Source organism: Poecilia mexicana, unplaced genomic scaffold, assembly GCF_051168715.1.
Source record: "Poecilia mexicana isolate PSO_F unplaced genomic scaffold, ASM5116871v1 scaffold_18, whole genome shotgun sequence".
Taxonomy (NCBI): Eukaryota; Metazoa; Chordata; class Actinopteri; order Cyprinodontiformes; family Poeciliidae; genus Poecilia; species Poecilia mexicana.
In genome coordinates, this window is record NW_028263387.1 from 27012480 (window position 1) to 27040476 (window position 27997).

General features: G+C 42.9%; 2 protein-coding genes across 2 annotated transcripts; one reads left to right on the forward strand and one right to left on the reverse strand.

The window, feature by feature from the left end:
• On the reverse strand, nucleotides 1-13656 carry LOC106928563 (atrial natriuretic peptide receptor 1). Its single transcript, XM_088015226.1, has 23 exons — nucleotides 13450-13656; nucleotides 11301-11412; nucleotides 10094-10226; nucleotides 9886-10018; nucleotides 8837-8938; nucleotides 8289-8391; nucleotides 7843-7988; nucleotides 7701-7773; nucleotides 7481-7625; nucleotides 6252-6338; nucleotides 6043-6186; nucleotides 5846-5967; nucleotides 4888-5026; nucleotides 4721-4769; nucleotides 4540-4641; nucleotides 4327-4446; nucleotides 3383-3476; nucleotides 3004-3091; nucleotides 2350-2489; nucleotides 2038-2190; nucleotides 1869-1967; nucleotides 1152-1243; nucleotides 1-1074 (listed from the first exon to the last, which is right to left on the reverse strand). The coding sequence occupies exons 1-23, from the start codon at nucleotides 13654-13656 to the stop codon at nucleotides 925-927; spliced, it is 2733 nt and encodes a 910-aa protein (XP_087871352.1). The 3' UTR covers nucleotides 1-924.
• Nucleotides 13416-26655, forward strand: LOC106928576 (nephronectin). Its single transcript, XM_015004913.2, has 13 exons — nucleotides 13416-14100; nucleotides 15683-15783; nucleotides 16876-16968; nucleotides 17471-17590; nucleotides 18138-18257; nucleotides 18332-18463; nucleotides 19414-19488; nucleotides 19709-20422; nucleotides 21108-21191; nucleotides 25069-25167; nucleotides 25239-25425; nucleotides 25514-25598; nucleotides 25696-26655. The coding sequence occupies exons 1-13, from the start codon at nucleotides 13964-13966 to the stop codon at nucleotides 25780-25782; spliced, it is 2034 nt and encodes a 677-aa protein (XP_014860399.2). The 5' UTR covers nucleotides 13416-13963; the 3' UTR covers nucleotides 25783-26655.
• Nucleotides 26656-27997: the final 1342 nt, after the last annotated feature.

The following is a 27997-nucleotide window of genomic DNA, read 5'->3' on the forward strand; positions in this document are numbered from 1 at the left end:
TTTCTTTACAGAATAACTTTATTTTATCTGTAACAATTAAAACCACATTTATGCATTTATTATGTTATTGGTCTGAGTTAATATTTTAACCTTAGATATAATATTTGTATTAACTACAAACAAGAAACTATAACCAATAGAAATAAAAGCTTTAAAACAATCTGTGAATAAACTATATGAAATACTGAAAAACTGTCATTATTTTTCTAACTTTTAGTGATTTTACATACAATATGAAAATAATAACTGAAGAAATAAATGTATTTATTCTAATGATATACGTGTATTATAAAATAAATACACATATAATACGAGGAAAACTCATGTAACTAAGAATAAAATATCAAAATAAATAAATAAACAAATAAATAAATAAATAAATAAATAAATAAGTTTCTAAAGGAGGAAAGTGATGATTCTTAATAAACTACATGAGCGCATCAGGACCAGGCTAAGAAATAATAACTTACAAGAATAAAGTGTTAAGATTACAAGAATAAAGTCAAAATATTCAGAGAATAAAATTTTATGAGAAAAAAGCCAGAATTGGACAAGAATAAATTTATGTTATTATGAAAACTTTGACGTGGAAAATCAGCCTCACAGCTGCGTTAAATGAGGAACATTGAGCCTCTAATGAAGTTATAGTTTAGTTTATCAAACAGGTGGATATTCAGGCAGGAGATCTAAGATATTTATGCTCCTTTTTAAACATCAGATTATCAGTAGCAGGCAGATTCCTGCTGCACTTTATTCTGATCATTTTATTTATTTTTTATCCTGGCCATCACACTCTGTCCTAATAAACAGACAAATTAACTCAATAAATTAACTTTAACTCTAGACTTTTCCACTCATCTACCACGGCCTGCGAACAGAAGCTGTAGATTTTAAAACTCGGATCGTCTGCGGTGAAGTTCTGGATCAGGCCGGGTCCAGGAGCAGATCGTCGCTGACGAACCCCGGCACCGGGAACGGATCCTTCTCTGGTTCCGTGTTCGGTTTGGCCGTCCTGCTGTCCGGCCCAGTCGTCTTCTTCCCCTCCAGCCAGTACGTCACCATGTCTCCTTTCCCCTGCAGGGACCAGGCTGTTACTGGGCGGCCTCCAGTGCTCCCAGTAGCAGCCTGAGTGGAGTCTGGTCAGGGCTCACCTTGACCTGGAGCGTTCCTCTGCACTCCAACACGTAGCCGCCGATCTCCTCCAGCAGGTAGAAGGCGCTGGAGCTGCACTGGATCTTCAGGGCTGGACGGACACAGAGGCAGCTTCTTAAAGGGCCATACCACCTAATTCAGGATACACCTGCCTGAGTGAAGAGTGTTTTCAGACTGCTGTGGTTCTCTTTCTCTGCACTGCGACAAACCAACCAAACCCTGTGAGCAACCTGTTCCCCTCCTGGCCTGTGGGGGCGCTGCACCAAGAACCACTGAAGAAAACGATACAAAAACTTCTGAAGACAATGAGAGCAACTTCCTTCTTCACCAAAAGGAAACAAAAATGGAGGCATCAGATTTTAGCAGTTGTAGGATTTCTCTTTAAGTCTTTGGCTAACGATCATGAGCCATTTCTCCTGCTAGGCTAACACGTTTGTTTTGGTTGTATTTACCCAGAATGCCCTGCTCTGTAGTCCACTTCCTGCTTTTGGAGCGTTCACATATGCATTCATATCACACCAGAGTTCACTTCAACCGAACCCAGGTTTGTAGTAGACCAGATTTCATGTTTTTGGTTTGTTTAACATTCACGCCTCCCCAAACAAACTGGACATTCTGAACAAACGGACTGGAGTTTGATTAAAGCAAACCAAACTGGACTGGTGTGAATGCAGCCTATAAAACCTGATCAGCTCGTGCAGTTTGGTCGTTGTTACCCAGGCTGGTGGACTCCATCCTGGACGACGTGTTGACCGTGTCTCCGAACAGACAGTACCGAGGCATCTTGGTCCCCACGACTCCGGCCACCACCGGACCTGAACAGAGGGACACGTTCAGAGAATAAATCATGACCAGTTTCAGCTTCCCAGCCGTCTGCATGCGTACCGGAGTGAATCCCCGCCCGAATCTGCAGCTGCATGCCGGGTTTGTGGGGAATCCTGAAGGTGCGACAGACGCCGACCAGATCCAGAGCCATGCTGGCGATCTCTGAGGCGTGCAGGATCCCGTTCTCCTGGGGGACGCCGGACACCACCATGTCTGCGCAGGGGGTGCCAAAACACAGGGTTAGCTACAGAGTTAGCTCTCAGTGTTAGCTAACAGGGTTAGCTCACAGAGTTAGCTCTCAGAGTTAGCTCACAGGGCTAGCTCTGAAAGGTGCATGAAGAAGCTTTAGCGTCAGCGTGTTTCTGCTCTTACAGGCGTCTCCGATGGTTTCCACCTTGTAGACGTCGTAGTTGTCGATGATGTCATCGAACGTTGTGTAGAGCTTGTTGAGGAAGTCGACCACCTGGTAGGGAGTGCTGCTGCTGGACAGCTGGGTGAACCCGACGATGTCACTGCAACGACCAGCAACGGCATCAGGCTGAGATCACACATCTCTAAGATCAATGCAGATTTTTAGCTGAAATCACATTTCCTTCATACTGCTAGTTAAATGCGACTGCAGTCAGACTTCTGTGTGAACAGTTTACAACCCCAAAGCGCAGAAGAAGAATGTTCACATCACACAGCAGTAAAGATGGCCGCCGCTGTCTGTGGATGGATTTATTTGGAGCCGACAGCATCAGATCATAAGACGAAGGAAGCTAAGAAAAAGAAGGTCCAGCAAACAGCGACGGCCTTTAGTGGAGCATTGACTGCAGCCTCTGACTCAGTTCTGACCAGATTTTGACATTTTTCAGAGTGTTGTGCCTCTGGTAAGGCACAGACCCACCAGGCAATGAGACTGATTGCTATGTTTTCAAACACGTTTACTAAATAAGTTCTCTAACGCGACACTTTGAAATGTGCATGAAAATCTATGACGGAAGTTCAGCTGCTGATCTGCAGGAGTTTAAGGAAATATGGTACCTGAAGAAGACGGTGGCGCTGACGTAGCTCTGAGCCTGTGATGGTTTCCCCTGACGCAGATCATCAGCTACCTGCTTCGGAAGCATACCTGCAGGAGACACACACAGACAGCAGGAGGACAGCTGGGGGACAACAAGAGGACAGCTGGAGGACAGCTGGAGGACAGCTGGAGGACGTCCATGCACGGTGGCCTGGATCTGTAAAACAAGGAAACCTGAACTGCTTCCCTCGCTGCCTGGAAAGTTCAGACTGAGGGATAAACCTCAGGAGTTTCCCTGTTTCCCCTGCAACACCGAGCCACTGAACTGAAGGATGGATTATTGATGATTGATCCACAGAAACTGATAACTCTGCTGTAGTTCTGTGTGGAGGATCTTACTGTACAGCAGCCGGTCGGTTTTCTGTTTCTCCAGCATCAGGTCCTGAGTCCTCTCGGCCACCAGGACCTCCAGGTGTTTGCTGTATTTCTCCATCTGAAACACAGAAACTTCAGTTCAGCCGACAGGAAACACAAACCTCACACATCAATCAGATCCTCCAGGTTTAATCTTCCCACAATCACAAAAATCAACAGGTTTTTACAGCTAATAGAACATTTGAGTTCATTTCAAACTTCTGACAAAAATAGTCACAAACTCTGGTTTAAGGTATAATAAACCACAGAAACACAAAATCTGACCAACTATTCTTCCTCTAGTTTCTATAGCAAATGTCTTAGTTCACTTGAAATGAAACAAAATTAACTTAGAAGTAACTTTTCAGCAAGATATATAAGCTTGTTTTAAATCAATAAAAAATGTGTTTTTATAAGTTAATCTGAAAGTGAAACTAGAACTTTTTCAGCAATATTCAGGAATTATTTACTTAAAACAACCTCTTAGTGAATCTCATCCTCCTGAAAAACCACTGCTAAGTTAGTTTTGTCTTATTTTAAGTGTAGTATAATATTTGCACCAGAAACTAGACAAAAATACTTGAAAATATTTTGTATTTTTCCAGTGTGACTCCCACCTGCAGGTGGCAGTATTACTCACTGCACTGCTGCCTCTTCCTTACTTGATGTCCAGTTATAGTCAGCGAGTAACAAAAAGTCATAATTATCGTCAAACATAATTGAAAATATAGCAAAGTTCCTTGCAAATGTTTCTAAAGTCGCACCAGAAAATTGGTCATTTTGATTACAAAAAAAAACCCAGACGCAATTTCAAAAACCTGGAGGGACTGACTGACATCGGCAGAACGCCAAACTTCCAGCGTCTGCTTCATTTCTCAGAAGAATCGTTGGATTCCAGGGAATTTGGACAAAGGTTTGCTCGTCTTTACCAGATTCATCATCATGTCCACTGGGCTGATTTTGATCGGGTTGATCCGGTGAACAAACTTCTTGACTTGATCAAAAGTGGGTCGGTGGACCGGGTTGTGGGAGCGACAGCGACGGATCAGCTTAAGAAAACCAGCAGATCAGGAGAGTGACGCTCAGAGTGAGCTGATATTAATCTGTAATTCACAAAAAGCAAAAGTTTCTGTGATTCACACCTCGGCATAGTCGGCAGGACAGGGACAGGTGTTGTCAGCTTTACTGGAGATCAGCTCAGGTAGCGGCAGACACCAGGCGCTCTCCAGGTTCGACTCTTCAGGCTGCACAGTTACAGTTACTTTAACTATTAGACTTTATTTTACCAGAGATAATCAGAGGCCTGGAGGAGCAGCTGCTTACTGGGACTGGGTCGCTGCGAGTCGCTATTTCCAGAAGAATGATGGAGTAGCTGGAGGGCAAATCCACAAAATGTTTCTGTTAGCAAAACTAAGATTTAGACATTTTCAGGTAGGGCTGAGCGATACGGCTCAAAAATAAAACTGGTCATAATGGGAACCGTTAAAAACCTGAACACGTCTCCAGCGAGTGTCAGCTCCATGCTGGAGTTCTGAAACTCGGGCGGCATGTAGACCTCCAGGAGCCTCCGCTGGTAGGAGGACAAAGGCTCGGCGCCGTCGTCCCTCCGGTATGTCCTCAACCCGAAGTCTGGAACAGGAGACAGAATAAACACTCTGAAACCGTCCTGAGACGAGGAGGCGGTGAAACTGTTGGGGGCTCGTCCGGGATCTGACAAGAACTGATGGATAGATGGGCCACACTTATTTACAATTTTATAGTAACTACTTAACTAAGTAAATAGTTAAGCAGTTACTTAGTTAGTCAGCTACTCAGTTAGCTATAGAATTAGATAGTGATTGTAGTGAATGTTAATCAGTTGGCTAACCAGCTAGCCAGTCAGCAATTTAATCAGTCAGTTTGCTAGTCAGTTAGCTGAATAATTCGATAGTGATTGTTAGTTAGATAGCTACTCAGTTAGCTACAGAATTAGATAGTGATTGTAGTGAATGTTAATAAGTTAGCTGGTAAGCTAGCTAATCAGTTAGCTGGTCAGTTAATGAGTTAGTTAGTGATTGAATTACATCTGTATATCTAAATAAAATGGGTGAATTAATTTCTGGCTGAATTATTTCTGAAATTTCAGTGTGACGGTCAAAGTTGGATGGGTTGGAAATGAGCTGTTGTCCGTTTAAAACGGGTCAAATGTGTCGAGTGTGAACACACCCAGAGTGAGTGAGTCTTTTTGGTAGTGACTTTACCAAACAGAAAGTTTATTCCTGTTTCTCCTTGGTTCACATCAACACAATATTTACTGTAGTTTGCATCCAAAATATAAAGGTTCAGTCAGAGCTAAATAAAATGATGATTTCAACTTGCTTTGAAAACATGAATGTTTAGATTTGAACTGGTTTATATAATCAAACTGCTGGACGTAGAGACGGTAACAGTAGCTGCGGTGCTGCTGACCTGTGATCTTGCACACCCAGCGGTCGTCTAACACACAGTTCAGGGACTTGAGTCGGCCATGACAGATCTTGTGCTGGTGGAGGTACGACATTCCTCTGGCGATGTCGCTGGCGAAGGAAAACCTGGCGGCCACAGCGAGGGAGAGTCATCATCACGTCACGCCGTCAACACGCTGCTGCTGCTCAGGTGGAGCTCACCTGAAGCCCCAGTTCAGGGGGATCTCCTCGTTCAGGAGGACGTCATGGAGACTTCCCTTTGGGCAGTACTCTGTTACTATGGCAACGTTCGGCACGTCGATGCATCCGCCGATGAACTTACACAGGTTAGGATGATCGAGCTCCCTGAACAGAGAGACAGAGTCAGAGACGTTTTCAGCTTAAATGAATCGCTTCCTGTCTTTTCTTACCGGACTTGTTTGACTTCCTGTCTGATGGTTTTGGACAGAGAGAAGGATTTGGTTTGGATCTTTTTGATGGCCACCGATCTGCCGTCGCTGCAGAGGAGAGATGTTTTTAACGGCAGGCGGTTTGAAAAGGCAAACAGGTTGAACATGTAGAATGAAACTCATCTGCATCATGAAGGGCCAGAATGTATCAATAAAACCCGTTAAACTGTTTTATAATAATGCATGTCTGTACTGCTTTAAATAGTGAACATCTTTTCACACCAATCTGTCCCTCCAGTATTTAATGATTTAAAAATTCTCATCATTCAGTCTCTGGAGATAAATTTGCAAGGAATTTTGCAGTAATTGCACTTATTTATGATGGGAAATTAGATTTTTTTTGTTACTGGAGGTGAGCAGAGTACTCAAAAAATTATACTCAAGTAAGAGTATCTCTACTTCAACATATTTTTAATCAAGTAAAAGTAAAAAGTATTTGGTAAAAAGTCGACTCAAGTACTGAGTAACTGATCAAATTATCAATCATTTAATATTTAAAATTGACATAATCAGACAGACCAAAATATAAAGTGGAAATATTGGTATAATAAGGACCAACATGATAATAATTCATATATAAAATAACACAATCAGGCAAAAGAAAATGTTTCCAAATCAGCTTCTTTCAATAAAAAACTAACAGAAACTTCAGGTGAGTGTCTGAGTCTGGTGGATCTTTGGTTGGTCTGTTTTTCACTCATTGGGGAAAAAATCCAGAAATTTTACTCAAGAGTAGAAAAACTTCAAAATTAAATTATTCAAGTAAAAGTAAAATGTTCAGCGTAGTAAAAATACTCCTAAAAGGACTTTAAAAAAGTTATTCAAGTAAATGTAGCTAGTTACTACCAGCTCTGGTCACATTGATCACAGACTTAACATCAAGTAAAACTGAATAAAAGTAAGAAATACTGCCCCCTGCAGGTGGGAGTTAGAATCTGTTTAACTCAAAGATCTTGCAGAAAATTAGCAATAAACTCACAATTATACATTAGAGTAATATTTTGTACATTCGCAAAATATTGGATGGACTGATTGATGCAGTTTAGTAGAATACAGATAAAGATAGTTTTAAGCAAAAGCTATTATCTTTAAGGTTTTATTTCTGCTTCCCTCTGGAGCCCAGAGGGCCTCATTAGCAGCTTTGGCGGGCCGTACTTGGCCCCCGGGCCCTCAGTTGGATGTGTGCGTACTAAATGCCGGTGCAGGTGAACGGCGCCCTCCGGCTGGCTGGCTGCGCGGTGCAGGAGCTGATGGCCGTCACACAGCTGATGTTGCTGTCGGTGTGTCCAGCCGGTACGCTCATGATGCTCCCCATGGTCAGGTGGGCCTCCGGGTCTACGGTCACAGCATCCAGTCATGACCCAGTCATGACCCAGTTCACCTCACCGCCCATCGGCTCACACCTGGTACCTTGTTTTATTGTGGAGAAGTCGATGATCCAGCTCTCGTCCCACAGCAGCTTCTCTTTCTGATACCTGAGCCACTGCAGAAACAGATTCCTGAGTGATTTCTGTCTTCATGGTGAAAGGATCGTCTGGTTTTCGTTTCTCACCACAGCCGTCAGGATGAAGGAGAGGCAGAGCAGGCTGAGCGGCAGGCCGATGGCCACCTTGGTGCCGGGACTCATGGGACATTCACCGCAGTCGGCCGGACAGGTGGAGCAGTCCTCTCCGTCCTCACAGGTTTTATCTCCACACACTGGAGGAAACATTCAGGAAGGAAAACACAGAGCAGAAATTAAGACAAAACTAGGAAAATGTAAAAACAATCTTCTTTCTCTGGAAAAAACCCAGAACTCCTCTAGCAGCAGTTTTAGCTTCACCTGGTTCATATTCTGTAAAATGACTCACCTTTTGTTATTAATCTGTTAATCCCATTAAAAATCACCAGATTAGCTGAGCACAGCTCAGGCTTTACTTTTACCAGTTAGATTATATTTCATATGTTTCCCCCCGTTGGACCATCAGAGCGTTGTGGTTGTTTCATTGACAGACGGACCTACAGCCGGCAGGACGGTGCTCTTCGCCTCCAGCGCCGCCTGCATGGTTCCCACCCTGATGTGAGCGATCAGTGAAGTCAGACCCGGATGGAACAGAACCACCTGCAAGACGACGCGCAGGGATCATTCACAAACATAATGAGGTTAAAGTATTTATGATCAAAATACCTGGAATCAAGAGGCCACATCTTTAAATGTGTTCCTGCTTAAAAATCCAAGATTTTTTCCACACCATATTTAATTTCTGAGTCTAACCTGTTTTTTTCTTTGCTTTCTTTATAAAAAATAAATAAGAAATTATAGAACATATTTTCAAAAAGTGTCTTTTATTTCAGTGATCCTTTGCTGGTTATCTGATGGAGTTATCAGGGTCAGACTATGAGAATCACTTTTCCTTTAAATATGTAAATTTTACTGCTAGTTATGAAACTGAACTGAATTTTTAAACGTTTTTCCCAGTTTGCTCTTTGAAGCTTCATTTAATTCATTTTAACTCGTTTTCAGGGTTTTAAATGTTTTGGACGTGTGACGCTCGGGTCCTCCTCGCCTTGGCGGTCCAGTTGGTCTGGGTCATCTTCCCAGTGGTGGAAATGGTGTGAGTGAAGATTTTCCCGTCATCAGGAATCCAGGGGCCACAGATGCTCTCAGTCTGTAAACAGCAGTTCAGTCTTAGGTAACAGTTTAATCATATTAACTTTAACTTAATGTAGTTTTATTTGTCCACAGGTTTAATCTCTGCAAAACATTCAACAAAAGTGAATATTTTTATAAATTCTCCAGTAGTTTTACGAAAAAAGACAAAGATGGAGGAGATTTTTACATTTATTATGAGTTAAAGTTTATTTTAATGTGGATGTAAAGTGTTTTATCACCACGGTACCAACAGAACCTCCTGAGCCTCACCATGGTACCATCAGAACCTCCTGAGCCTCACCATGGTACCATCAGAACCTCCTGAGCCTCACCATGGTACCAACAGAACCTCCTGAGCCTCACCATGGTACCAACAGAACCTCCTGAGCCTCACCACGGTACCAACAGAACCTCCTGAGCCTCACCACGGTACCAACAGAACCTCCTGAGCCTCACCACGGTACCAACAGAACCTCCTGAGCCTCACCACGGTACCAACAGAACCTCCTGAGCCTCACCACGGTACCAACAGAACCTCCTGAGCCTCACCACGGTACCAACAGAACCTCCTGAGCCTCACCACGGTACCAACAGAACCTCCTGAGCCTCACCACGGTACCAACAGAACCTCCTGAGCCTCACCACGGTACCAACAGAACCTCCTGAGCCTCACCACGGTACCAACAGAACCTCCTGAGCCTCACCATGGTACCAACAGAACCTCCTGAGCCTCATTATGGTACCAACAGAACCTCCAGAGCCTCACTATGGTACCATCAGAACCTCCTGAGCCTCACCATGGTACCAACAGAACCATGGTACCAACAGAACCTCCTGAGCCTCACTATGGTACCATCAGAACCTCCTGAGCCTCACTATGGTACCAACAGAACCATGGTACCAACAGAACCTCCTGAGCCTCATTATGGTACCAACAGAACCATGGTACCATCAGAACCTCACCATGTATCCCATCGGACAGGAGTGGATGTTGGCGTGATGGATGCAGCAGTTCTCTCCGTTCGCCTCGGTCCAGCTGGACGGACAGTCTTGATGTTCACAGAACCATCGGGCTGAAGCAGCATCTGTTATCGAACTGAAGACAGAACCACCAGGTTAGGAACCGGGTCCAGAACCGATGGGTTGTCTGGACCTGGTGGAACCGGCTGACCTTTGGGAGAAGACCCGGTTTTGGACGGCCCAATGGTAGAAGGAGTCCCGGGCCGTGACGGAGTAGATGACGGTGAAAACCTGACCGGTTTTTACCAGCTCTGGAGGCCGCAGAACCCAGGACATCTCCATGCCTGGACATCAGGAAACATGTTATAACAATGATAAACATCAGGAAACATGTTATAACAATGATAAACATCAGGAAACATGTTATAACAATGATAAACATCAGGAAACATGTTATAACAATGATAAACATGGAGATAATAAACATCAGGAAACATGTTATAACAATGATAAACATCAGGAAACATGTTATAACAATGATAAACATCAGGAAACATGTTATAACAATGATAAACATGGAGATAATAAACATCAGGAAACATGTTATAACAATGATAAACTTCAGGAAACATGTTATAACAGTGATAAACATGGAGATAAATGCCAGCAGAGGACTGGAGGTTGATCTGCCTTTATTAACATGCAGAGAACAAAACACTTTCACTTGGACTCGGCTAATATGAAATTCAATCCAAACTGATGTGATGAAGATGATGAGAGAAACATGAATGATTAGATTTTATCACCGTAAGTTAATTCAGTTTCTATGAAAAGAATGATTACATTTTTCATTTTCTTTTTTCCCCATCTTTCTGTCATGACTGATTTTATCGCCACCTACTGGGAACTCGTTGGTATTTCAGTGTTTTCTAAATTCACTTGAATAAATGTTAGAAGCATTTCTAGTAAAGTTCTCATGAACATTTCCTGACCCATCAAGTCCAACAAATCTGCCATATTTAAATCCCATGTTCGCCTCTCTTTCCCATTTTGAAGAGAAGCTAAAAGATCATGTTTGTTGGATTATTAGACTTCAAAAGAACTGAAAACATAATGCAGTAACCGTTCATTTTACAGAACTTTTAAGGAAAATCAATAGATAGGGCCCTGTTGATTTAGTTAAAACTATTATTTCTAAACTCATTTTTTGTTCTCCACTGATTAAACATTTTTTCACTAAAATTATAATTAAAAAATCTGTTAAAATGTAAATTACTGCAACAAAAAATGTATTATTTTATGTTAGCATCTTTAACACGGCTGACAGTAAACATGGCCTCTGCAGCTATAAACTATTAAAGTAATTATTCTAAACTTAATGCAGCTGCGTCTCTCTGTGCAGACAGACGAACTCTGACCTCCGCAGTCGATCATGTTGTACTCGTTGGGTCGGTCCAGAGGCCAGCAGTCGTACTCGCTGTTGTCCAGGTCGTGCCAACAGAACCCGGGCTGGACTCGGAAAACACAGACCTGGAAGCAACACGACACAAAAACACACCAGAGATCACAAACCTGCAAGATGAAGACACAAGAAACAACCATGCTGCTGCATAAGACAAAATAAATATAATTGTAATGGGTTTAAGATGGATGTTAAACAAAACTGGGTTTGAATTTTTTTTAAATAAAAACTTTCAGCCAAAAACACTCATCTGTGATAATAGAGTTCAGCTTTAGCTCTAAAAACAAAAACATCTTGGAAATGAAGAGTTGTTCTGAAAATACATATAATAATAATAATAATAATAATAATAATAATAATAATAATAATAATAATAATAATAATAATAATAATAATAATAAAATCCCATATTTCCCTGTAAGCTGCTTACCCACAGGAGAAACCAAAGTCTGAGCTGTTTCTTCATGTTGCTGCTGCTGCTGACAGAAACCTGCAGCTTCTGAGCTCCTCAGGCTGAGGAAGAGGAGGAAGAGGAGGATGAGGAGGAAGAGGAGGAAACTCAACCCGAAGTGACGAATCCAGGGATGAACCAACACCGCCCTCTGCTGGTGGGAACTGTCACTGCATGGCGAGTTTTACTCCGTTTAAAAATGAATTAGAGGGAATTAAAATATTTATTAATTTCTTGACATGAAGTCAATAAATTAACACATGAAACTTTATATTTTATGAAAATAAAACTCATTGGTAGCTCCTGAATTAGCTTTAATTGCCTTTAACTGAGCATTAGAAAAGTTTCTGAAGAGATCAAACATCCATAAAATCATCTTCTGTCCTCTTGAGTTTTCTTTCAGATTTTGGAGGATTTTTGATTTATATTCCTAAAAATGTAACATGAATGTCAGACCAGAGGAGACAGTAGGGGGGTAAATTTAAATTATGGGGGCATTTCCCTCATCCATCTGCTGGTGGCGCCACTGAATCGTTTGAGCAGCAAAACTGTTGAATAATCAGTTTAAAACACAAGAACAGCAGAACTTCATCTATTAAGAACAATTTTAGAGGGAATATTTACATTTTTAAATAATATTCTGATTCTTTCCTAAAAAGGCAGGTTTTAAAAAAGTTTATCCGTTTTTATTTATCATGGGAACTGATCTTCTACATCAGTCTATAAAATGAAAATAGATTTAAATATTTTATGTTTTGGTGAAGGTATTTTTCGATCCTTAAACGTTTCTTTAGTTTGTGATCCCACTGGAAGTTCTCCTGGTTCAGTGATTTGGTGTTTCTGTTGATTTCTTCTCTATTTTTGTTTATTTCATATCATATTAATACTCCAGACTCATTGTTGTCCCTTTCATAAAGCCGATGGTGCATCAGTTCTGTAAACTCTCTTTTCTCATAGAAAGTTCTCCTGGTTCAGCCGTGTCTCTTTCCTGGATGCAGACATGGATCCAGCTACTGCCAGACCCGATATTCATGTTTTATTGAGTCTCTTTTCTCAGCAGAATTAACTAATTTCTCTATTTTTGTCTAACTTTCTGTATTGAAAGTATTTGTGGCTCAAAGCTTCAGTGTTTGTCTCTTTATGCTACATTAACATTGTCTGCTTTAGTTCTATAGAAAGTTATTTCTGTCTTCATCTGGAGAGTTTGTCTTGCTTTAAGTGAGCTGTTCCTTTCTACAGTCGCCTGTGCATCATCAGTCATCAGCAGAACGTTTTTAGATAGATAACTTTTTACCAGGTGTTTAGTAGGCGTTAAAATTATTAATTGTGATTAATCAATTATTGAAATAATTATCAACTAATTTAGTAATCGATTAGTTTAAAAATGAATTTATTTGTTTATTTGCATCTTGCACATTTCTAATATTATATTAAAAAAGGCTTAAGTGATGAAACAGAAAGTCTGAAGAATGTGGCCGGTTTTTTTATCCGATTAATCGTCAGAGTAGTTGATTACTGAAATAACCGTTGCAGCTCCACTAAGCCTGACCTTTGGACTTTATTAGTGAAACATTTTGTTTTTGGGTTCTAAAATGAACTCGACCCGTGTTTCTAGTAAAAGAGACCCAAAAGGTGCTGATTAGAACTCCGTTACCAGATTAAAACCGGTCTGGGTTTTATAAATATCACCTATAAAGACGGATGAAGGGTTCTGGTCTCCAGAATTACAGAGCAGCCTGCGGTTCTGGATCAGATCAGAGTCCTGCGGCCCGGGGCGGTGGGTTCTGGTGGCTCCAGGGTTCCCGGTACCGCCCTCTCTGGGTTCGGGTTTCAGGCCGCCCTCGCTGCGAAGGAACCGCATGTTCTGTCCAGGTTCGGACGGCGGTGGCGCGTTTCCGGGAGGAAACAACAAAAACAAACCAGTTCCTTTGTTTGAACCCGGAGCGGCACGCGACTCTCACCGGTACCAACAACCGACCAATCAGAGGCGGCGCGAGGAGAGACTACCGGAGCGCGCGCGCTCAGCGGGCAGAGAGGAGAGTCCCGGAGGAGGAATGGAGCTGGTTTCTAACTGGTTTTAATGGTTAAACTGGGTAGGCTACAGAGCAGGAGGGTTCGTCTGACCGGCTAGAGCTTCACAGCATGCCAGGAAACTGGATTGTCCCCGGATGAACACTGGGAGCACTGGGAGCACTGGGACTGGAAAACCTCCCTGTTCTGTAACCTCAGGAAGGAGGATGCTGGTTCTGGTTTTCCTGTCCGGGTTCTGGATGTTGATCCAGGGACAGAGTCTGGACCATGACAGGTGGGTCATTCTGGTGACTTGAACTGGTTGAACTGGTTATACTGATGTTTTTATTATTATTATAAAAAATACAGTCTTATAATTAGAGTTACTGAACAGAAACTCCTCACTGCATCAGCTGTAAAATAATTTAGTTTTTAAAATGTGATCGCAGATTAATCGATTTTTTAAATAATGGTGAACTAATTTAGTGATTTATTTACTAACTGAAGTATACAGATTCCAAAAAGGACATTTACTGAAAGAACAACACAGTCAGAGCAGCAAATAAGACAAAGTCCCAAAAAATAAACATTTTGCATTTAAAATAAAAAACCTTCTTTGTCTGTAAACATGTTCCGGTCAGAAATCCTCAGTTTTAGCTTCACTGTTCAGATTATGCAAAATAAATCTCCTAAGCAGCTTTTTTATCCAGTTCTTATTGATTATTGGTAAAAATGTTTATTTTTTGGGTCGTACTGAGTTGAGCAGAAAGTTCTGAGCTTTTCATGTTATATTTTGCTTTTAAGATTATAAATATAAAAAAGTTCTCAGTGGTATAGTTGTAGCTTCATGTGATTCAAATTCTGTAAAAATAAAAGTAAAATCCCCTGTGAAGCAGTTTTTTCTGTCAGATTATTAATCTCTTGATCAATCTCTGTATTGATGTTAAGGTCTGAGATTTTCACATGTTGATATTTTGATATTTAACTGCAGATGCATATTTTGCTACAAATTACCAAGTTTTCACTAAGACAATGCTATTTCATCTTATTTAAAAATGAAACTGAATTGCCAATTTGCATTTTTAAATGTATTTCTAATGTTGCATAAAACACTCACGTGTTAAAAATGTGCAGCATGTATCATTTTGACTGATTAATCGTCAGAATAATTTCCTTTCACTTTGCAATCAAGCTTTTAGTTATAACCACAATAAAACGCTTTGATTTTTGTGGTTTTTATGAAAGAAACTAGAAAAGTTGGAGCAGAGTGAGTGTTTCTGTATGCAGAGTGTTTCTGTATGCAGAGTGTTTCTGTAGGCAGAGTGTTTCTGTAAAGTGTTTCTGTATGCAGAGTGCTTCTGCAGAGTGTTTCTGCAGAGTGTTTCTGCAGAGTGTTTCTGTATGCAGAGTGTTTCAGTAGGCAGAGTGTTTCTGCAGAGTGCTTCTGTAAAGTGTTTCTGTATGCAGAGTGTTTCTGCAGAGTGTTTCTGCAGAGTGTTTCTGCAGAGTGTTTCTGCAGAGTGTTTCTGTAAAGTGTTTCTGCAGAGTGTTTCTGTAGGCAGTGGGAGTTTCTGGGTCTCCAGACCGAAAGAGGAAAACCAAACAGAGGGATGGAAAGTATGCGCAGGAGGCCGAGGCGCCGCCGCCTCCTCATGTCAGGACAGGCTCCAGGAAACTGGAGATGTCAGGATGCTCCTCTGCTGGTCTCGACTAGCCGAGCTGACGCTAACCAAACACTCTGAGCGGAACCGGGCTGAAGGGGGGCGGGCTTTGACTAGACACTCACCCCGCTGCAGGAAATTAATCAGCGCGTTTTGATGAATCCAGCTGCAGGAAACGCAAACATGCTGCTTACTGGTGTGCGTCTGTGTTTGCAGCTGGACTGACCAGGCGGTGCTGTCCGACGGCCTCTGTCGCTATGGCAACGGCGTGGAGTGCTGCTGGGGCTGGAGGCGGACGGAGCGGGGCCGGTGTCAACGTGAGGACACCACAACACAACGACAGGAAGTTCAGGATGATTCAGACCAGATCCGACACCAGACTCTGGGGATTTACTGAATCATCAGAGTGTAAACAGAGTTTATCTGAATGATTTATGACAAACATTCAGATTATTTCCCTATAACCTCAACTCTGATTTATGGAATCATTCAGGCATGAAAAGCTCCTAAGCTGAAGAGATAAACCAGAGTTGTGTTTGCAAATGACCAGCAGCGCAGCAATAAATTAGATTATTAGTAAATAAAGGAAGCAAGATTTATTTATAAAGCAAATTAAATGCATAAAAATAGAGCAAAGTAAATCCAGGAAGGCAGTAAAACACTGATTAATAGTGATGATGAGCTCATAAACAGAAGTTTGACATTAGATTAGATCAGACCTCAGTGATCTGGAGGCCAAATGAGATCACAGCAGCTCAGAGACAACCAGAGGAAACGGTCTAGTTAAAGCTTAAAGGTCAACAAGGCACTGAGGCCTTGGAGTTGGAGGGTTGCAGGTTCTAATCCTGTTTTGGGGTCTTTCTGCATTGAGTTAGCACGTTCCCCCTCTGGGTTCTCCATCTTCCTCCCACAGTCCAGATACACGACTGCTGGGTGAATTGGCCTCTAACCTGTCCTCAGGGTGTGACCTTCCTCCTGCCCAGTCGCCTGCAGAGACAGATGGATGATGTTCTTGGCGTTGGGGCTCGTCTGAAGTCCTGGTGCGGTTCAGTTCAGACCACCTGAAGGGAGCAGCAGCCGGTCTGTCTGCGGTGGAGGAACAGAGGCAGGACGTCTGTCAACACAAACCCAAACAAACCGCACGCCGACTGACGGGTCGTTTATGTGAAACCCGCCTGGAGACCCGGGAACGAGCCCGAAGGATTTCCTGGAATCTGTTTGGGTTTCGCTGCTAATGAGCAAAAACATGTAGAACAGCAGCAGCTTCCAGGAAGATTAGACGCTGGGAAACGATCCGGCGTCAGCCGCTGGACGAGTTCATACATGACCGACCCGTCGCATGTTCACTGACGTGTGTGTGTGTCTGTATGTGTCTGTGTGGGTGTGCGTGTGTGTGCATGGGTGTGTAGCTGATTGTCAGCAGGGCTGCAAACATGGAGACTGCGTCGGACCAGACAGCTGCAAATGTCACCCAGGATACACCGGAAAAGCCTGTAACCAAGGTAACGAAGCATCCAGGTGAACGCAGGTTTGACGTGTTGGGAAGGTTTGGATTCCTGCAGCAGACAGACAGACAGACAGACACATTCCTGCAGTGGCTGTTTGACCTGTGAGAGCGTGTCGTACCTGCAGCTCCCCAAACACGCACACAACCACGCACACACACACACACACACACACACACAGGCACACACACACACACACACACACGCACACACACACACAGAAACACGCCATCTGCTGATTAGAGGCTTCAATGTGACTCACATCCTGACTTTAAGCACCCACTGGTTTCTGGCAGACGATTCATTCCCAGTTTAACCATCATCCTGCTGAGGATGAGGAGGCTCAACCTGCAGACACACGTTTCAATCCTCCTGTCATTAACAGAGCCAGAGGTCAGAGGTTAATCCAACAGGCCGACGTGAGGAGTGAAAGGAGAGAAAAGAGGAGCTCTCAGGCTGACGTTTGACCTCTGACCTCTGTGCTGTGGGTGTGTTTCAGACCTGAACGAGTGCGGAGTGAAGCCGCGGCCCTGTAAGCACCGCTGCATGAACACGGCCGGCAGCTTCAAGTGCTTCTGCCTGGACGGCTTCGCCCTGCAGCCAGATGGCAGCTGCAGGAGTGAGAGACCTTCAGACCTTCAGCTGCGACTCAGGCCGCAGACAACCATTTTAGCTATCGATTAATCGATTATTCTGACGATTAATCATCGATTACTCTGGCGATTAATTGGTTATCCTGGTGATTAATCGATTATTCTGACGATTAATCGATTATTCTGATGATTAATTAGTTAATCAGACAAAAAATTGCACATTCTGCTAATTTTTAAATTTTCCTTTTTAGTACAATATTAGAAATACGTCAAAAGATGTAAATAAATAATTCATTTTATAGACTAAAATGGATTAACAGCATCCCATTATTGAACATCGATCATTTGTAGCAAACGATGCATCTGCTGCTAAAAAATAAAAAAGACTGAAGGCTTTTATCACCGTTTTTGTAGAAAGAAAGAGAAATCATGCAAATATAAATTATTATATAACTAACTGATAAATTGATTTATTGCTTGTTGCAACAGGCCTAGTTGACATTTTGTTAACCGATTAATCAATTTACCGTTTCCTGATTCCTTGCCTGAATCGTTTTCATGTTGTGCTCTCAGACGTGCGGACCTGTTTCCATGCCAACTGCCAGTATGGCTGTGAGGTGATGAAGGGCGAGGTGCGGTGCACCTGTCCGTCTCCAGGGTTACGGCTGGGCCCGGACCGCCGCTCCTGTGTGGGTCAGTGTTGGGTTCTGGGCGGGTTGAACCCGGTTTGGTTTCCGTTTCCTCACCGCCGGCTGGCCTCTCCTCAGACATCGATGAGTGCGCGCTGGGCGCCGCCTGTCCGCGCCGCAGGAAGTGCGTCAACACGTTCGGGAGCTTCTTCTGTAAATGCCACCTGGGCTTCAAGCTGACGTTCATCGACGGGCGCTACGCCTGCATCGGTGAGGCTCAGCGGAGATTCACACTGCAAAACCACAAACGCTCATTCATTCATCTGCACAAAACAGAGACAAAACCACTGTGAGCATTTGTCTTAAACGCCTTTACAAAATAAATTACATTACATTCATCCAACTTCAAAAATCACCTGATTAGTAACGACCAAACCAAAGAGCAAAGCAAATCACTATCTCAGCCACAGCTGGGCGATCAATCTGTTTGATTGATTAATCAATTTTTTGTTTTTTTATGGTTGAATTTTTGGAAAATCAGGATATTTTCCTACCAATTTGCTCCTTGTGATGTCAGCGCAGCCGGGGCGGCCATCTTGTTTAACCATCGAGTTTTACAGCTTCTGTTTATTTGGGCTTTGATTTCAGGTCAACTCTGTGAACAAATATAACATTCAGGATAAGATTTTTATGAAAATAAACTCATAATGTTAAAAGAATATAGTCTTAGTAATACAAGAATAAAGTATAAATTTCACCTGATATTTAACCAGAAGCTCCATTTTAATCTGAAGCTCCATTTTAATCTGAAGCCCCAGTTTAATCTGAAGCTCCAGTTTAATCTGAAGCTCCAGTTTAATCTGAAGCTCCAGTTTAACCAGAAGCTCCATTTTAATCTGAAGCTCCAGTTTAATCTGAAGCTCCAGTTTAACCAGAAGCTCCATTTTAATCTGAAGCTCCAGTTTAATCTGAAGCTCCAGTTTTACTTCTTAAATTTAACTGAAGGTTTCATCCTGTCAGACATAGAAGATCTTTGATTAAAGCAGGAAACCAAGCTGCTGTTTCTCAGATCCAGACGGTTTTAAAGCTGTAAAACTTATTATTAATAATCTGAAACACCAGATTTTAACACTAAACTACCTGAATGTTTTTCCTGGACACAGAGTGATGTAGTTATTATCAGATAAAGTTCTAAAGATGTTTCCTCTGTTTGTGTCCAGATAAAGACACTCGGCCGTTCTGCTCCCTGAATCCTTCCTCTCCAAAGTGTCGGTGTAAAGATGGCAGCTGCAAAGGTAACGACTCCAGTTCTGACTCCTCAGAACCCGACCACTAAACCTTTAGACATTTAAAGGTTAAAGGTTAATGTCCTGATAGCTGATTAAACCTTTAAAGAAATCAATGAAGAAGAAATTTTATTCAAATAAATGTCTGAAAAAACTCAAAACCTGTAACTTCAGGCTGTTTGCTGAGTTCTGTTCATCAGCTCACAGGTTTGGGTTTTTCCTTCTCCAGGGATCCTCAGAGTGACTTTAGAGCCACACAGACCCAGAACTACAATTCCCACCACCGTTCCCACCACCACTGTTCCCACCACCGTTCCCACCACCACCACTGTTCCCACCACCGTTCCCACCACCACCACTGTTCCCACCACCGTTCCCACCACCACTGTTCCCACCACCACCACTGTTCCCACCACTGTTCCCACCACTGTTCCCACCACCACCACTGTTCCCACCACTGTTCCCACCACCACCACTGTTCCCACCACTGTTCCCACCACCACTGTTCCCACCACCACTGTTCCCACCACTGTTCCCACCACCACCACTGTTCCCACCACCACTGTTCCCACCTCCACCACTGTTCCCACCTCCACCTCTGCTTCTACCACCGTCTCCTCTACCGCTTACCAAACTACTGCTGCCTTGACGACCACTGTCATAGCAACCACCTCAATGGCTACCTCTACTGTTGCTATGACAACCAGATCCCCAATCACACAGCCTGCAACGACTGTCCCAACAACTCCGCCCACCGTCCCAGCTACCGCCGCTCCGACCACACCCACACCTCTTCCTGCTACCGCCGCTACGTCTGCTGCTCAGCCTACAGTTGCTATAGCAACCACGACGCTGCCCTCCAGCACCGGCGCCGTGGTGACGACAACGCTGAACAACCGGATCAACAAGGACGTGACGCAGAGACAGAGAGGAGACGTTCACAGTGAGGCCGCCCTCTGCCTGCTTGTTTCTAGACTAACAAAGAGTTTAATTTCCAGATATATTCATTAATTATTGATTAGGTTGTTTAAGATCCAGTGTGTAACTTTTACATAAATATTTTTTATTCCATATTTGTTAAAACTATCACCATGTTGTGACAGTTTGGAATGAAACAAATAATCTGTGAAAATATCCAGAAAAACAACCAATCAGAGCCAGGAGGTGGATCTTATCGCTGTCAATCAATCTCGTGTACGTGTTGCTAAATGTTTTAATAGTAGAGAATCAACATATCGTTACAGGAAAACCATTCATGTCATCAGTGGCTATGCTAACTAGCCTTAGCATTTGTAGCAGGCTATGCTGTGGCTAGCTAGCTGTAACGCAGAGAGAAAGGAGGAGGGGTTGAACACGAGAGTGATTGACAGCGCTAAGGCCCTCCTCCTGGCTCTGATTGGTTGATTCTGTCTGTAGTGTGTTTCTGCGACTTTTTTCACAGATTATCTCATTCTGTCATGAAATAATTATAATTTTAACAAATATGTCAAAAACCCTTTTTTAATCAAAGTTAGACACTGCAGCTTTAAATGTCTACATTTCATATGAATATTTATTAAATTAGTTTTAGTAGATAAATCAGAGGAGCAGCTGCCGTTTGCTCACTGTGGTCTGTTCCTGTGCTTCAGTTCCTCGGCAGCCTGGACAGAACCACGTCTGGGAGTTTGACATCGAGCTGGGGAACACGGCCCAGGACGCTCAGGACGACCCCGGTACCGCTTCCTGGGTTTCTGCTCAAATCTGCAGGGAAATGGAAAAACAACAGAGCATGAAGCTGAAGCAGCCAGAGTTTAGCTGCAAAAAAACAACTACTGGCCGAAACGCTCCTATTACAGTCAAAATTAGAACAACTGGAGACGATGACCCAGATTTATCGTAGCGATTCAGAGGAGAGGAGAGCTGCAGCTAATGATCCACTTAGTAATCAATTCATCTATATTATATAGATACAAAAATGCCACATGCTGTGGACTGGATCATTTTATGGCATCTGAAACGATTGATCAGATCAATCGCGAGTAACTGATTATTGAAGTAATCGTCAACTAATTTAGTAATTATTTAAACATGAACTGGAGTTAAATGAAAAGATTTTATTTGCCAAAGTTAAACCGATGGACAAAAAACATTTGTTTTTCTGTTTTTAACACATTTACTGGGATTATTAAAGTCTGAGAGGAAACTGGGTTTACCTTAAGCAGTTCTCCAACAAAACAAATTTGTCGTTGCTCTGACTCTGTCGTTGCTCTGACTCTGAAGTTGCTCTGACTCTGAAGTTGCTCTGACTCTGAATTTGCTCTGACTTTGAAGTTGCTCTGACTCTGTCGTTGCTCTGACTTTGAAGTTGCTCGGACTTTGAAGTTGCTCTGACTTTGAATTTGCTCTGACTTTGAAGTTGCTCTGACTCTGTCGTTGCTCTGACTTTGAAGTTGCTCGGACTTTGAAGTTGCTCTGACTTTGAAGTTGCTCTGACTCTGTCGTTGCTCTGACTCTGAAGTTGCTCCGACTTTGAAGTTGCTCTGACTCTGTCGTTGCTCTGACTTTGAATTTGCTCTGACTTTGAAGTTGCTCTGACTTTGAAGTTGCTCTGACTTTGAATTTGCTCTGACTTTGAAGTTGCTCTGACTCTGTCGTTGCTCTGACTTTGAAGTTGCTCGGACTTTGAAGTTGCTCTGACTCTGTCGTTGCTCTGACTCTGAAGTTGCTCCGACTTTGAAGTTGCTCTGACTCTGTCGTTGCTCTGACTCTGAAGTTGCTCTGACTTTGAAGTTGCTCTGACTCTGTCGTTGCTCTGACTTTGAAGTTGCTCTGACTTTGAAGTTGCTCTGACTCTGTCGTTGCTCTGACTCTGAAGTTGCTCCGACTTTGAAGTTGCTCTGACTCTGTCGTTGCTCTGACTCTGTCGTTGCTCTGACTTTGAAGTTGCTCTGACTCTGTCGTTGCTCTGACTTTGAAGTTGCTCTGACTTTGAAGTTGCTCTGACTTTGAATTTGCTCTGACTTTGAATTTGCTCTGACTTTGAAGTTGCTCTGACTTTGAAGTTGCTCTGACTCTGTCATTGCTCTGACTTTGAAGTTGCTCCGACTTTGAAGTTGCTCTGACTGTGTCGTTGCTCTGACTTTGAATTTGCTCTGACTTTGAAGTTGCTCTGACTCTGTCGTTGCTCTGACTTTGAAGTTGCTCGGACTTTGAAGTTGCTCTGACTTTGAATTTGCTCTGACTTTGAAGTTGCTCTGACTCTGTCGTTGCTCTGACTTTGAAGTTGCTCGGACTTTGAAGTTGCTCTGACTTTGAAGTTGCTCTGACTCTGTTGTTGCTCTGACTCTGAAGTTGCTCCGACTTTGAAGTTGCTCTGACTCTGTCGTTGCTCTGACTTTGAATTTGCTCTGACTTTGAAGTTGCTCTGACTTTGAAGTTGCTCTGACTTTGAAGTTGCTCTGACTCTGTCGTTGCTCTGACTCTGAAGTTGCTCTGACTTTGAAGTTGCTCTGACTCTGTCGTTGCTCTGACTCTGTCGTTGCTCTGACTCTGAAGTTGCTCCGACTTTGAAGTTGCTCTGACTCTGTCATTGCTCTGACTTTGAATTTGCTCTGACTTTGAAGTTGCTCTGACTCTGTCGTTGCTCTGACTTTGAAGTTGCTCTGACTCTGAAGTTGCTCTGACTCTGTCATTGCTCTGACTCTGTCGTTGCTCTGACTTTGAAGTTGCTCTGACTCTGAAGTTGCTCTGACTCTGTCGTTGCTCTGAGTCTGTCGTTGCTCTGACTTTGAAGTTGCTCTGACTCTGAAGTTGCTCTGACTCTGAAGTTGCTCTGACTCTGTCATTGCTCTGACTCTGAAGTTGCTCTGACTTTGAAGATGCTCTGACTCTGTCGATGCTCTGACTCCGTTGCTCTGACTCTGAAGATGCTCTGACTCTGTCGTTGCTCTGACTTTGAAGTTGCTCTGACTCTGTCATTGCTGTGACTCTGTCGTTGCTCTGACTTTGAAGTTGCTCTGACTTTGAAGATGCTCTGACTCTGTCGATGCTCTGACTCCGTTGCTCTGACTCTGAAGATGCTCTGACTCTGTCATTGTTCTGACTCTGACGTTGCTCTGACTTTGAAGTTGCTCTGACTTTGAAGATGCTCTGACTCTGTCGATGCTCTGACTCCGTTGCTCTGACTCTGAAGATGCTCTGACTCTGTCATTGTTCTGACTCTGTCGTTGCTCTGACTTTGAAGTTGCTCTGACTCTGTCATTGCTGTGACTCTGTCGTTGCTCTGACTTTGAAGTTGCTCTGACTTTGAAGATGCTCTGACTCTGTCGATGCTCTGACTCCGTTGCTCTGACTCTGAAGATGCTCTGACTCTGTCATTGTTCTGACTCTGACGTTGCTCTGACTTTGAAGTTGCTCTGACTTTGAAGATGCTCTGACTCTGTCGATGCTCTGACTCCGTTGCTCTGACTCTGAAGATGCTCTGACTCTGTCATTGTTCTGACTCTGTCGTTGCTCTGACTTTGAAGTTGCTCTGACTCTGTCATTGCTGTGACTCTGTCGTTGCTCTGACTTTGAAGTTGCTCTGACTTTGAAGATGCTCTGACTCTGTCGATGCTCTGACTCCGTTGCTCTGACTCTGCAGATGCTCTGACTTTGAAGTTGCTCTGACTCTGTCATTGTTCTGACTCTGTCGTTGCTCTGACTTTGAAGTTGCTCTGACTCTGTCATTGCTGTGACTCTGTCGTTGCTCTGACTTTGAAGTTGCTCTGACTTTGAAGATGCTCTGACTCTGTCGATGCTCTGACTCCGTTGCTCTGACTTTGAAGTTGCTCTGACTTTGAAGTTGCTCTGACTCTGTCATTGTTCTGACTCTGTCGTTGCTCTGACTTTGAAGTTGCTCTGACTTTGAAGATGCTCTGACTCTGTCGTTGCTCTGACTCTGTCGTTGCTCTGACTTTGAAGTTGCTCTGACTCTGAAGTTGCTCTGACTCTGTCATTGCTCTGACTCTGTCATTGCTCTGACTCTGTCATTGCTCTGACTCTGTCATTGCTCTGACTCTGTCGTTGCTCTGACTTTGAGGTTGCTCTGACTTTGAAGTTGCTCTGACTCTGTCGTTGCTCTGACTTTGAAGTTGCTCTGACTTTGAAGATGCTCTGACTGTGTTGCTCTGACTTTGTCGTTGCTCTGACTGAAGTTGCTCTGACTCTGTCGTTGCTCTGACTCTGTTGTTGCTCTGACTCTGTCGTTGCTCTGACTTTGAAGTTGCTCTGACTTTGAAGATGCTCTGACTCTGAAGTTGCTCTGACTCTGAAGTTGTTCTGACTCTGTTCCTCTGACTCTGTCGTTGCTCTGACTCTGAAGTTGCTCTGACTCCATTGCTCTGACTCCATTGCTCTGACTCCATTGCTCTGACTCTGAAGTTGCTCTGACTCCATTGCTCTGACTCCATTGCTCTGACTCTGAAGTTGCTCTGACTCTGTCGTTGCTCTGACTCTGAAGTTGCTCTGACTCTGTCGTTGCTCTGACTCCGTTGCTCTGACTCTGTCGTTGCTCTGACTCTGAAGTTGCTCTGACTCTGTCGTTGCTCTGACTCCGTTGCTCTGTTGCAGCGGCCGGTGATCTGCGCTGCAGCTTCAGTCGTGGCGTCTGCAGCTGGATCTCTGAGCGAGACGGAGATCTGTCCTGGGAATCTGTGGACGGTCCTGCAGGTAACGACACCTGGACATCAGCAGCTCTGTGGAGCAACATGACCCCAGAGTGATTCTGCCTCCTGGCCCAGGTGGGCGGTACCTGTCGGTCCCGGAGCTGAAGGAGGGCCAGCGCAGCGTCCGAGGCGCCCGATTGGCCGTCCAGATACTCCCTCCGTGGAACCGTGGCGACGCCTGCTTCTCCTTCTCCCATTGGCTGACGGGGCATCAGGTGGGAGTCCTGCAGCTATTCGTCCGCAAGAAAGGACGGGACCAAAGGTACCGCAGCGGCCGTGACCTCTGACCTCCAAGCAGTCTGCTGCTGGAGGGTGCTGGGTGAAAGCTTGACCCTGATTGGCTGTTTCAGGTATGGCTCCGCCCTCTGGAGCCGGACAGGTGGGCAGGGGTGGAGGCAGACACAGGTTACCTTGGAGACGCAGTCAGTGGACAAAGTAAGTTACATGATGATTATGATGAAGATTATTATAAATATTCAGAATTTGATCAGAATGATGATGATGATGATGATGATGATGATGATGTGTGCAGGTGCTGCTGAAGGCCGAGCGAAGACCCGGACGACGAGGCCAGATTGCGGTTGATGATGTCACACTGAGACGAGGGGCGTGCCGATGACATCATCAGTGGGATCTCATTTAAAGGGCCGGTCTGCTGTTTTCTATTTGGATAGAATCTCTTCCATCTCTGGCTGCAGATCTCGATGCTCAGATCAGATTTATTTATTGTTTGTTTGGTCGTTTGCATTACTTTTAAAATGTCGCCTCCTGCTGACCTCAGAGTGACCTGCTGACCTCAGAGTGACCTGAGGTCAGCAGGAAGCGTGAGGAGGAAGCGGTCGGTGAGGTTGAGGCGTTTTCTTACCCCTCAGGTGTTGAAGCCGTTTACAGGTGGAGGGAAAAACTCCGACTGAACAGAAACGGCTTTAACGCTTCTTCCACCATCACTGCCTCTGCTGTTTCCACGGTGATTTTAAGTCCCGCCCTGTTTTGGTTCTGGTTCCTGTTTGGATGAAATATGATGAGTTACTGTGACTGAGCTCCCATTGATACATTTTATTTATTTAAACCACATTTCCAAACAGATCAGATTAATAACATAGAAACAGAAGTGAAATGATCTGCTGATAATCCCTGTAAATTAATTATTACAGATTATTGATGTTGACAGTTTTCAGACCAAATAGTAAAACATTGTTAAATAATCTGTTTTAAATAATGTTTATTCATAACATTGTACTGTAATATCCAATGTTTATGTATATAAAACTGTGAAATAATAAACCTGTTTCTCTTTTTAATTAGCTCTTCTCTCAAAGTGAGTATAATTCTGTGAATCTGAGCAAATCTGGTGCTTTATTTCATATTTTACCTCAAATTTATGTGTTTTATATAATAGTAACTAAAATAACCAGTGTTTACTAATTAAATTAGTAAATGTAATACAAATGCAAACATTTTTATAATTTCTAATAAACAAATTTATGCAAAACTTATGAAACTCGTTTTGAATTCATCATGATGAAAACATTTTATATCAGCATTTTTTACAATCATTTTATAATCCTGTTTATATATTATTTGTCTGCTTTACCTGTTAAAGTGGGTGGGCGGGGCTAACACTGCTAGACACAAGGTGATTGGCTGGTTGTGTGACTAATGTTATTTTGATAATTTAGTTATTGAGCTGTAATGAGTCAAATTTTTATTTTTATTCATTTACCTGATGAATAACTGATACAATATCTTTATTTAATGTTTTTAATAGTTAAAAAACAGATATAAATATTAAATTGATTGGGTTTTGAGTTCTTGCTGGTTCAAAGCTTTTATTTATGATTGATTAAATATTTTGTCAAACAGATGAAACTACCAGGAGTTCAGAAGGTAAATGCATCTGGGAGGGCGGGACTTCCTGATGATTCATGTCAAACATCTGCTGCACAGAACCAGAACACATCTGGATTCCTGGGTTTATGGACTCAGCCTGTGATTTACAGCTGGTTCCCTCCTGCTAACGCTATAATTACCAAACAGGCTTCTCTTCTTCTCTGGTTTCTGCTGACGATCACATGACGTCATATGAGGAGGATAAACAGTAGACCAACAAGATGAGGAGAGTTTCTAATTTCATATTTATTTTTAAAGTTTTCTGGTGAATTTAAAGATGAAAAAGCGCCCCCTGCTGGAGGTTCCACGCACTACAACAGAGTTTTTCTTTCTATAAAAACTTGGGATATTTTGGTGCTAAAATGTAAGAACACTTTAAATAAAATTATTAAAGCTGAATTATTAAAGACTTGATTTGACTTGGAAAAAGTCTGAAAACATCAGTTATTTGAGGATCTGACAGTTTAAACTCTGGGTGGAGATCAGCGGACACGTTATAGCTCCACCTGGTGGCGGATGATGGGGGTTACATCGCGTAGGTCGCCATTCAAAATCTGATTGTCTCTGTAAAACAATCCAACAAGTTTATGGAAATAATAATAACCTTAAACATGTTTCATTAAGCTCACATTTCTGTATTAAAATGTGTGTTTTTATTGGTCTAATGTAATATTCTAATCTTTAATGTTATTTTCACTATTAGTTGTAAGTCTTAACTGAAATAAAGGATTGAAAACATAAATCTGTTATTTAGTCCATATATTTCATTTCAAATAGTGACTATCATTAACTAACTTTTCAAAAATATTCTAATTTATTGAATATGACTGTGTATTATGGCCTCTGTAAAATCTTCAGAAAAATCTTTACACTTTGTTGCTGATGTATGCCACAAAAAAGCTTGACTTGAACTGAAAGAGAAAATTTAAACATGGAAAATTGAG

Excerpts from the sequence above, each read along its gene's own strand:
- LOC106928576 (XM_015004913.2), top strand. The coding sequence starts at position 13,964 with ATGAACACTGGGAGCACTGGGAGCACTGGGACTGGAAAACCTCCCTGT. Across the intron at positions 17,591-18,137 it reads GCCAGATGGCAGCTGCAGGA|ACGTGCGGACCTGTTTCCAT; the intron begins GTGAGAGACCTT and ends TTGTGCTCTCAG. Across the intron at positions 25,426-25,513 it reads AAGAAAGGACGGGACCAAAG|GTATGGCTCCGCCCTCTGGA; the intron begins GTACCGCAGCGG and ends TGGCTGTTTCAG.
- LOC106928563 (XM_088015226.1), bottom strand. The coding sequence starts at position 13,656 with ATGCGGTTCCTTCGCAGCGAGGGCGGCCTGAAACCCGAACCCAGAGAG. Across the intron at positions 7,989-8,288 it reads CACCGTCCTGCCGGCTGTAG|TGTGTGGAGATAAAACCTGT; the intron begins GTCCGTCTGTCA and ends TGTTTCCTCCAG. Across the intron at positions 4,642-4,720 it reads CTCGCAGCGACCCAGTCCCA|CCTGAAGAGTCGAACCTGGA; the intron begins GTAAGCAGCTGC and ends GTAACTGTGCAG.